The sequence below is a fragment of the Gadus macrocephalus genome, chromosome 14 (assembly GCF_031168955.1).
Source record: "Gadus macrocephalus chromosome 14, ASM3116895v1".
NCBI classification, from domain to species: Eukaryota; Metazoa; Chordata; class Actinopteri; order Gadiformes; family Gadidae; genus Gadus; species Gadus macrocephalus.
The window spans coordinates 21,180,889-21,192,247 of record NC_082395.1 but is presented as its reverse complement, the minus strand read 5'-3'; the positions used below and the strand labels follow the sequence as shown (position 1 = coordinate 21,192,247).

General features: G+C 45.2%; 1 protein-coding gene across 1 annotated transcript in view; it reads left to right on the top strand.

Moving 5' to 3' along the window:
- Nucleotides 1-571: 571 nt before the first annotated feature.
- The window catches only part of LOC132472202 (transcription initiation factor TFIID subunit 4-like), a 12,351-nt gene continuing 1,563 nt past the window's right edge, over nt 572-11,359 (top strand). The window contains exons 1-5 of the mRNA XM_060071700.1: nt 572-711; nt 2,511-2,653; nt 8,032-9,652; nt 10,339-10,461; nt 10,807-10,899. Of these exons, the coding sequence (XP_059927683.1) occupies nt 9,248-9,652; nt 10,339-10,461; nt 10,807-10,899 (621 nt within the window). The 5' untranslated portion in view covers nt 572-711; nt 2,511-2,653; nt 8,032-9,247. The remainder of the gene's footprint in view (nt 712-2,510; nt 2,654-8,031; nt 9,653-10,338; nt 10,462-10,806; nt 10,900-11,359) is intronic.

Below are 11,359 nucleotides of genomic sequence, written 5' to 3'. Positions count from 1 at the left end.
CTAGCCCTGCAGCCGGGTGTACAAGTGCAGCAAACACTATTCTGAGAGCAGGGACAGCATCATGTAGTAGAACCCCCGCGACTGTTACCTTGTCTAACGCCAGCAGCGTGCCAGCAGCAGGTCAGTCGTGTGGTGCTCTCGATCGGGGCACGCCTACCATAGCGCTGCACAGACTTCCCAATCATATCGTGGCAAGCATAGCCCAGAATGGCAACGGCACCACGGTGTCTGCTCTTGTCCAGCAAGGGGCGCGTTTAGGACCCATCACCTCCCCCGGTGCACAGCTCAACCACAACGCAGCGTTGACGCTTAACACTTCGGTTTCCAAAACAGACGAGTCTCACCATAAAACCGCCATGGCGAGTCAATCATGCAACACGAGTTCTGTAATAAGCACCTGTTCTTCTTCTGTTGTGTTAACAACAGCAGCCACGTTAAGTTCCCCCACCACCGCGGCTGGCTGTGCCGCCGGCGTGGTGACGACTCTGAGTGGGAGCGGGCAAACGACAGCACCAAACATGCACACGAACACGGTCAGACTGGCAGCTCCCTCGGCTGCACCCGTTGGGGCCACCCCTGCTGCACAGTGTCAGCCCCGTCCCGGGCTGACTGCACCTCCTCAAAGGATTGTAGCTCCACAACAGTTGATTGTCAGGGCGCCTCAACCGCAGACGACCATCCAGCTGCCCTCTGGCTTTACCATTCCTCAGGGTAAGGTGTTTCATGCCGGAGACTGGAGAGCAAGGGGTTAAAGATGCCAAAATGGCATGATGAAGAATGTTATTGTGATCATTGTTGTTCGTTTGTTTGTGTTTTTGTTGTTGTTGGAGACTGGGGGTTGATTTTCTGGGGAATCGTTTGTGTTAAGAACATTTGCCATCTCTGTAGGCTATTTGGGTTTGCAATAAATGCATTCAGCAGGTATATGATTCCTGCTTATTAAGAGACTGGACTTGCTCAGCCAGAGACAATCCCACGGCAATGATTGGGGCATATCAAAGTGCTTCTCTGAATACTAAAGCACGGCATTTTGTCACAAGTATCAGTTCTAATAACAACAATAATCAATTATGTGTATTAAACGTTTGAAACCTTTTGATTTAGTCAATGAAAGGGGTTATCCTTAGAAGGTCTTTAGAGCTATATCTCCTAGCAGAACACAGTTCCATTCAAAGTATTTATGAAATCAGATTGCATGAAGATACACAATAGATACACAAAGATACATCCTTATATTTGCCACAATTCATAATCACCAAGAGCTTTGTTTGACTGACCTAGAGAATATGAGCCCAAGTTCCATAATGCACTGGTCCACTGCTAAGTGTCACTGCAAAGAAAAGTCCAGAAAATTATAATCTAAAATTGTAATAAAGTTCTGGGCCAATTGTTTCTGTCAATGCAAGATACATTATAGAGGAATATCCAATGGGAACCTACATCAGTAGATATAATGAAACAATGTGAGGCTTCTTACAAAACGGCTGAATAAAAACCTGTACTCTTCAATTCTGTGTTTGATATGACATTGCCGCTCAGAATTCATGTTTAAGCGTTTCTTTTAAAATTATAAAAATATTTTAAAACGGTAGCCTCAAGCTGCATCCTCATGCAGCCCTGTCTGTTCCCTTCTGTGGTTGAATTCTATGTGTAGAGTCACGTTACTATCAATAACTGAGATGAGTTCTAGCATGCACGATTATGCAATGACTGCTTTGAACCATTAGATGTCATCAAGTACAAGTATGTTTTACCTCAATGTTTAGTGTTTAGTGTAATGTTTAGAGTATATATATAGTTTTAAATGTGTCACAAATATGTTTGCTATATTTTGCCCTACAGTGACAGTTACCTTGAGTATTGATTATTATCAACTGCTCTTATTTGATACATTTCAACTTTTTCTTTAACTTTATCTGACAGGAACACTATATCACAACAACCATCACACAATATTTTTAAGGTGTTGATGGTTTATAAGACCTTCAAAGTAAACGAGTTTGGTAATTAAAAATATTTAATATTTATTTTAATATATATAGTTTGATTTTACGAACACACATATATATAAGAGGAATGTATTAAGAGTAATCACATGGATTAGAAGGGTTTCATATTGATATTAGATTATATTAATATGTAGTTTTAAGTTTGGAAAACTAAATCAAAACAAAAACAAAGCAAGCAAAACATTGAATTATATCTAAATTTGATAAAGAATGTGTAAGTGAACTTCAGAAAACCCTTAAATTATCAGGAATTCGAAAGAACTAGGGCCCTACTGCCTCATGTTCAGTTTGCTATGTGTTAAAAAGTCACACCAATACATGTTTATATAGTTGTTTAATGGCATATATTTGCACATGACATGCAAATAAATGCAAATATATTCTCCATCCCATTCAAACCTAATCCCAGTGAAATTCATCGTAAAGAACATTGTCTTTTTGCTCTGGCGCCTTGCCACTTCATATGTGGTTGCAGTAATCCCTTGTGTGTCTTTTTCTCAGGGATGGTCTTGGTGCGGACGGAGCTGGGACAACTTGTGATGGTCCCGCAGCAAGCGCTAGCACAAGCCCAGGCTCAGAACAACCTCTCCCCGCGACCCTCCACGCCTACAACCGGGCCCTCATTCAGAGCCCCCGGCCCTCAGGTAGGACCCATCGCCAGACCCCTGCTGCAGCAGCTCCGCCTCGTTCAGCATTCGCTTGTCACATCGTTACCTTAAAGGTGATTTATTATACCACCAGGTGTGAGTGTGAGTGGTATAATATGTCACCTTTAATGCTCCATTTAGAGATGCATCTTTTCTCTCTCACCAACCTTCAGTGTCGTGTTTCTTTGTTGTTGTTGTGGTTGTTGTTGTCATTCTTTGAATAATGAAGTAATAGCTACTGAATAATTGATTGGAGTCTAATTATCGCCACCTGTCACCACACGGGTGTGGAATAGATTACATTAAGCAGACGCTTTTAGGTGGGCCTAAGAATCAATATTGGAGCCACTCCAAACTGCAGCACTTGTGTGGGCCACACAGCCAGAGGGGTACTCCATCAGAGTCGCTAACGAAAGCGGCACTTAGTTGATTAAGCCCGGTTAGAACTAACGCCAAGTTCCACTTGAGGCTAAAGCCATTCCATCAACGTAGTTCAGCCGCGCCTTGCTCAGGCTAGTTCTAGCCAGGCCAGAACCGTGAATGTCATATCATGGATCAAATGACCGAATAGGACAGAGCGGGATCTTTTCCAAAGGCGAACAGAAGTTGCTTGCTTGTGGGGGTCTATGAGGAGTACAAGCATATAGTAAATCAAAAAAGGGAACACCGTAACCATTAATAAATACAGGGGGGCCACCTGGCAATAAAATCGCCGATCTTCTAAATGAATAAGTCGTATTAAGCGTAACATATTTTAATGTAATATTGTCCGTAGATTTGTATTCAGGGAGATTGTCTCGAGTCGAGGTTATGTGTTGGACTTGCACCCGGTCGGCCGGGGTTCAATCCCCACCTAATTAGTAATTTAGGAAGAATTACTGGAGAAATCAAACAACTTTTCATGCCTTTTATTTTCCATTTCTTTGAATATCTTAAATTGACTAACCATAGTATTTATCTCAACAGAGGTGCTCTTGGCTGCCTGCCGAGAAACTCACCTGAATGAAATTTATGTGGCTGACAATTTCCCATGCAGCATTGTCTTCATTTCACTATCAGTAAAATTAATATAAACATTAACTTTACCAAGTTATATTTAGGTTCTGGGGATTTTGTAAGACATATTTATTATATTAAAAGTAAATTGTTAGGCCTAATTTCTCTGATTTAAAGGGAATTACAAAAATGAGCCAACGCATAAAAATTGAAGGACGTACTGAGGACGTGAACTCGCTTCGCCCGAAAAACGGGGCAAATGCTAGACCTCTCAACTCAACTGCTAGTTTACAAATTTGACAGAATACATAGGATTAGATAAAAAAATTGTTGAGAAAATATCCACGATAACAATAGATAGCAATTAATTTAATTATTTTATTTGCATAATTTAATCTTAGACCCTCAGTGAAAATATACGCTGTTTGTGCTTCATATATGTACATTTATGACAAAATCGTGAGGACTAGGCTTGGCGGAACCTTCTGATGGTAAACTTGTTTCCGACAGATGGACTTATCTTAAACACCGCTCAATTAAGTCTGACACTTGTGACACAGCCTGGTACCGACCAGGTTAGTTTGGTCGGATAAATTACCATGTTTACTTAGTGGAGATTCCCTTAAGCCAGGTTAATGGAACGCAATTCTAGCTGAAAGTAGCGAGGCTTGGCGAAATAAGCCCGGCTTTGGCTTTAGTTTGGTTGATTGAATACCCCTCTGGTCTCTTACTAAACAACTGGAGGGAACCTAGAGTAGATAGAAATCATTTAGATTACATTTACATTTAATCATTTAGCTGATGCTTTTATCCAAAGCAGACACAGTAGAAAAAACAAAATGGAGGTAAAGTGCTGTATGAGCAAATAAAAAAAATAACAGCTGGACTATGAAAGCAAAATCACTGACTGAATGAATTTGATCAATAATAATATTTTTGGTAGAGTTTAGCAATTGAATGCTATGCTTGAAAGCTTTCTGTGTTCCTGCTGTGATAAAGGGGTAGTTGTAGAAGACCAGGATAGTGTATTTTAGGATTGCACGACACAACATGTGCACCAGAGGGCAACGTTTCACTATATTTTGGTTGACTTGGCCGCTTCAAATGGTTGAGTGTTAAAACGTAGCAGCTGCTTTCAGAGTTCTTGTTTGGCATTGGTTCGCATTAAAATGTACAATTACTAGTAATATCAATATATTGATATTGTTTGGTTCTGGCTCCACATGGTAAATATTCCGACTTAAACATCAATGCTTGTTTTATTTTGATACATAGCCTATTTAATTCTTGCGAAACATGATTTATTTCTGAGAACATTTCCCTTACATAAAGCATTAGCAGGTAAAGCAGGTAATAATCACGGAAATGTACAAAGGAGGAATAGGATTTATCCTTCAGGATTTGAGGGTTAATGATTAGATTGGATATATTACATTTGTAATATTATTTTTTGGAATTTAAGATTAGTTCAGCTGTCATCACCACCCAAAATCCAGGAATCTCCATTTATTATATTTTGATGTAAAATAACCCATAAAAGCATTTTTTTGTAGACATATAACAGCCACTAGAGGTCGCTGTTGACTTTGTCTACCTTCAGTGATATGGTCCAAGTAACGAGGTGTTGTTTGAAAAAGGGAGAAAGTTTGATGTCTGATTCTTATAAACTTGTGTCTGGGTAACAGTAGAGTGATAATAAAAGTAAATAATAAGAAAATAAGACACATTCTGATTCATTCAATTTACGTAACTTGTGTCTTCCATTATATGTACATTTAATTAACAAGAATGATGTACTCTACCATAATTGCAAATCCTTCAAACCTGGGCTGTTTTCTATATGGCCTGTAGTTAAGAGTTTGCTTTACTCTATGGGTGTCAGCCTTCTTGCTCAGTGTCTAATTCAATAAAGTGTGTGTACTTCAATGTAACCCCCTGATACACACCGGTATAAATATTCAACCACACTCACTAGAATGGTGAGGACACGGTTTGCGACAGTTTGACAAACAACGACATGTTGGGTTGTTCACCGCAGAAGGAGGTTCACTTTTCAACCTGCATGACTTTTAATTCAAAATCGATGCTTACTTGCTATACTGTTGCTCGCACGGAGCATTGGTCCGACAGCCTGGAAGGCCGATCGATAAGCAGCTAATCAAGCTAGCCATCGTGCTGTCCGTCCGTCCGGTATCCCCCCCAACCCCCCCCAACCCTCTCGACCCCCCACCCCCTGCTCCCAGAGCGAGTCAAACGGGTGTCTGCGCCTCTCAGTGTCACAGTAACCCGTGACAACATCAACCCGGAGCGGCGGTGGCGGCGGCGGCGATGCCATCCCGACAGGAAGAGCGCGAGCAGGAAATGAAAGGGGGTGTGTGTGTGCTTGTGGGGGGGGAGGGGTGGGGGGGGGGGAGGGGGTAGGGAGGGGGGGTCTTGTTTATTCCCAGAGCTGAGCCCCTCCATCGGCCTGTCACTCTCCCCGCGAGCCCAGAGGGGCTCGGTGCTGCCTCCTTCCTTCCATACCTGTTAAATCATTCATCATCCAACTGCTTGATTATTTTAAAAAGCTAACAGGGTTGAGCGAGAGAGAGCGAGAGAGAGAGAGAGCGAGAGAGAGAGAGAGAGAGAGAGAGAGAGAGAGAGAGAGAGAGAGAGAGAGAGAGGCATCCCTCTTGGAGTGTTGCACCCTGAGGCTCCTTACCCCCCCCGCACACCCTCCCCCTCTCTTCCTCTTCCTCCTCTACTTTTTTTTGGTGGAACCTACAAAACTTGGAGAGGAGGTTTACTCCTCTCATACTTTTACTCTTTGCCACAGATGTGGCCTCTATTGTGTGTTTATTTGTGTGTGTGTGTGTGTGTGTGTGTGTGTGTGTGTGTGTGTGTGTGTGTGTGTGTGTGTGTGTGTGTGTGTGTGTGTGTGTGTGTGTGTGTGTGTGTGGGTGTGTGTGTGTCTGCTTGTATGTTTCTGTTTGTGTGTGTGTTGGTGTCTGTCTGTGTCTGTATCAGTATGTGTTTGTGTGTGTGTATCTGTATGTGTTTGTGTGTCTGTATGTGTCCTGTGTGTGTGTGTTAGTTTGTATGTGTGGGTCTGTGTATGTGTGCATAGTTTCTGTGTGTCGCTGTGTGGAATCTCAAACCCAACTTTCAGTGAAATTCAGCTAAATGTTAAATAAAATATATTATTCAGGTGGGTTGCAGAGGAAGGTGCAAAAAACCCTTTCTGTGGCACCGCGCTGAGCTCACGTGGTCCTACCTCGGTGCAACCGCACAGACTCTTCCTGTGGTTATTCCCATGATGCACTGCACTACCGAGATTATGCTTCCCGTACCCGCATCAAGCACCTCCCTACGCTTCAACCCTCTCCAACCCAATACCTCACCCTTACCTCACCTAACCATTTTGAACTTAAGACCTCACATCTGAACCATCCTAATCTTATATCTCAATTATTTCTGTAATGAATAGCATAAAATGACCACTGGAGAAGGCTGTGTAATTCCATGCAGCCTTGGGCTCACCCAGGCATATTGGATGTGTTTTATCCACTCAGATACCCGGCATGAAGCAAGTATCTCTCTCTGTGACCCTCTGAACGAGAGGGTTCCTGCCTAGTCTCTCACACGCACACACACACGCACGCATGTATGCATGCACACTCACGCACGCACACACGCACGCACGCACGTACGCACACATACATACACATATGCACAAAGGCACACTCACATACATACGCACACAAGCACACACAAACACGCAGCTGTTTTCTGTCCTCCTTCCTCCACTTCCTCCACTTTAGGCTGCCACCTGGTGTGCTCCTGTCGTCAGTTTATCCCGTGTTGCTACTGGCATGTTGTAGCTCTTTTCAAGGTCCTCTACAGCTTCTTCTTCTTCTTCTTCTCTCTCTCTCTCTCTCTCTCTCTCTCTCTCTCTCTCTCTCTCTCTCTCTCTCTCTCTCTCTCTCTCTCTCTATCCCTCATTCCGTCTCTCTGTCTCTGCCGCCCAAATTGAGCTGTCCTTCACCTCTGTTACTTACCTGTCTTGCTCCTCTTCCTTCTTCTTGCTTAGAGAATGAATGCTTCATTTTTTCCCTCTCTTTCTCCTCCCTCCGGGGTACACTCCCCCTTTTTGAACCACATTATCTCTCTCCCCTCCTTTCCTTTTTATCTTCCTTCCTCCCTCTCTCTCTCCTTCTCCTTTCTCCCGCTCTCTCTCCTTCTGCTCTCTCTCTCTCTCTCTCTCTCTCTCTCTCTCTCTCTCTCACTCTCTCTCTCTCTCTCTCTCTCTCTCTCTCTCTCTCTCTCTCTCTCTCTCTCTCTCTCTCTCTCTCTCTCTCTCTCTCTCTCTCTCGCTCTCTCTCTCTCTCTCTCTCCTGCAGTCTTCCTCCCAGACCACCCGGCAACAATGTCTCCTGGCCCCAGCCAAGGTGGCGCCATCTCCTTCTCCTTCCAGCCCCGCCCTACAGACCTCCACCTCTACCTCTTCCTCCTCCTCCTCCTCCTCTTCTTCCTCCTCGGCCTCTGCACTCCACCCTGTGAGAGCACCTTGTCTGTAGTCCTCCACCCTCTCATCTCCTGCCTTTGTAATGCCCTCCACATGGAAAAGAAGATAGACAAGCGAGTAGATCAATGAAATCAGAAGTCGCCGCTTGTCGCCATATTTAACTTAATTCTTTTTAAACTCCAATGTCAGATTATAATAGATAGAGTTTTCAATTTCGCAAACGTTTTCTTTCGGTTTCAGTTGGAGTCAGTTTTAGGTTGTCGTTTTAAGAACAGGCCCATGTTTATTCAGGGAATATAATAGGGATATGGGGGAAAAAGGGGATCAATAATGTATTGTTTATCTTGAGGAAGCCTCTGTGTTCCATGTGGGCAAATTCAGCAGCGCTGAATGCTTTCCACAATCCGCGCTCGCTCCAGGCAGCGAGCAGCACTCGCTGAGGAGTCTTTTGTGAGCAGACACCACGGTTTCTGTTATTTATTCTTGTTTATTTTGAGATTCAGTTAAACTGCAACTACTTATTGTCGTCGTAGTTTTAGCTTTAGTTAACAACGGTAACACTGCTCCCTGAGGCACTGACCGTAGTTGAACCCACTTGTTATCGCAAGAAAGTCATAATCAACACGTCCACAGAGGTCAGTGTTCTGCACATTAGACTTGAGCCTCCTGCTGCCTCTGACTGGCCCTTTACTTGTGCTTCTGCCGCTGAACAGTTGTTACCTACACCAAGGATGGGCATTATGGTGTTCAAATCTTTTGCCTAATAAAAGGCTGCTCACGTGTAGTGTTCTTCTTCTGCTGTCAGAAGAAACACACCTACACCGTTAGAATATGACATGGGGTTATAAAAGGCCGTTGCTGTTTCATCCAATCCGTCCTTTCAGATTTGTTTGGGACCTAGAGATTACAGCAGAAGGGATTAAGAACACCTATTCGTACATTTTTAATGCTCGACATTCATGCTAATCATGTTAACTTTTTGATCGACGGGTTAAATCGCTATACCGTGCTATAGACGGAAGGGCTGCATTAAACCGGGGCAGTGGCGTCAGTATTGTGTGTCGAGGGTCTGCCCGCGTCAGGTGGCCGTTATGAGGAGCTGCCTTGCTCCGAGGCTCTGCCGCCCCCCGCCCGCCGTGGGCCTGGGACCACCTCCCCTCCCCTCCCCTCCCCTCTCCTCCCTGCCCCTGTCTGTGGAGCGGCGTCCCCGCCCGCGCCAGGACACCCGATGTGACAGCGGCGCCGTCGCGGCCGGCCCCCGTCCTCCGTGGCCTTGCTGCCGGCCGGGCGTCACCTCCTGTTTAACTCTCTGTCTCCCCCGCTCCTCCAGAAGGGGCCCCGTGGCCCCCGCCGTGGCAGTGACGGCTCCCCAGCAGGCCCCCGCGTCGGGGGCCCCCCAGGCCCGGGCCGCGGCCGTGGCTGCGGCCGCCTCGCAACCGACTCAGCCCCCGCAGACGGCCGTCGCCGTGGCCCCCGGGGGCCCGGCCGTAGCCCAGGTCAGCTCACTCAGCCTCCGTGAGGCCCCTCGCGGGCCCTGGCGGTGACACAGCTGCCAGCAGGCTGGCTGTGTCACCGTGTTCTCACACAAGCACACACACACACACACACACACACACACACACACACACACACACACACTAGTACACACACAGGCACAGACTCCCACATGCACAAACACATACGCACACTCACCCACACACAGTTACACACATGGGCACAAACACATGCATGCACAGACACATGTACACACGCACACACACACACACACACACACACACACACACACACACACACACACACACACACACACACACACACACACACACACACACACACACACACACACACACACACACACACACACACATCAAATGCTGAGGCTGTCTGAGAACTACAGCTTGTTGCCTATGGCATTCTGAGAGGACAGGTGCCATGTCTTGTTTGGCTACAAAGATCATCAGGCGACATGCTATGTCCTTATATCGGCGTCAAATAAATACGAATACACTAGAATTGGTCGCCATTTAAATCCCATCACCTTTACAAGTAATACTTGGTTCAAACAACATCAAATCAAATATTATTTCCAGAGCTCACACACGCACATACACACCAATTTAATTATTTTAAGATGTTTTACATAAATCACAATCCTGTGTGTTCTCCATACGTTCTCCAACAGGAAATGCAGGACAACGTGAAGAAGTGTAAGAACTTCCTGGCCACGTTGATCAAGCTGGCGTCCCACAATTCTCCTTCCCCCGAGACATCCAAGAATGTCAAGAGCCTGGTCCAGGATCTGTTGGTGAGGATTACACAAAGAATAAAAAATAACTCTGACATTGAAACTAGCTTACAATGAGTATAACGTGTTGATAACATACATACAACATACTATGCCATTTAAATCGAGGTTGCTGTTTATAAAGTGCAGAATTGAGGAAAATTCGGTGTGCGTAATGTATGCATTCAACCTGTAGATGGCAGCGTGGAACTCAGTGATATAACCAGCAGGTGTGTAGCATATCAACCGCAGAAGGGCTGGATCATTCTGAAAGCCTCTTAAGCCTGATGAACTTATTTCGTGTCGATCCCAGCCGGCTGAGCTTGTGTTTCTCTCTCCGTTGTTCCCAACACCTTCCACCTCCAGGACGCCAAGATCGAGCCGCCCAGGAAGTTCACCAGCCGGCTGCAGGCGGAGCTCAAGTCGTCCCCTCAGCCCTACCTCGTGCCCTTCCTCAAGGTCCCCCAATCCCCTCATAGCCGTTCCATATCGCTGGAAAAAATGAACAACTGTGCCTCACTTTGAATCCCAATTAAGATTCATATTTTGTATGCAAGTATCAAAACCACATTTTCAGAGTTTATAACGGTTATAAAGAATGCAGGTGGGAGGCCTCTGAAAGGCCTCCTGAATCCGACCGTTTGAACTGATTCCTTAACCGTTAGCTCATCAGTCCCTGAAAAGAAAGACACTCTTAAGGTAGATCCGATTATCAAGTCTTTATATTATTATCAAGATGAAAGGCCCTTCTAACTCTTTTTTTTGCATTGCATGCCCAATCAATACATTAATTACTAATATCACAGAACCGGCCCCAAAAATGTCTGAAGCGTCGCCGTTGACCCTGTCAACGGCTGCACAAGGGACGCCGGCTCTTTCCTCTCTCTGACCTCCACCTCCACAAGTGTTTCTGAAGGCC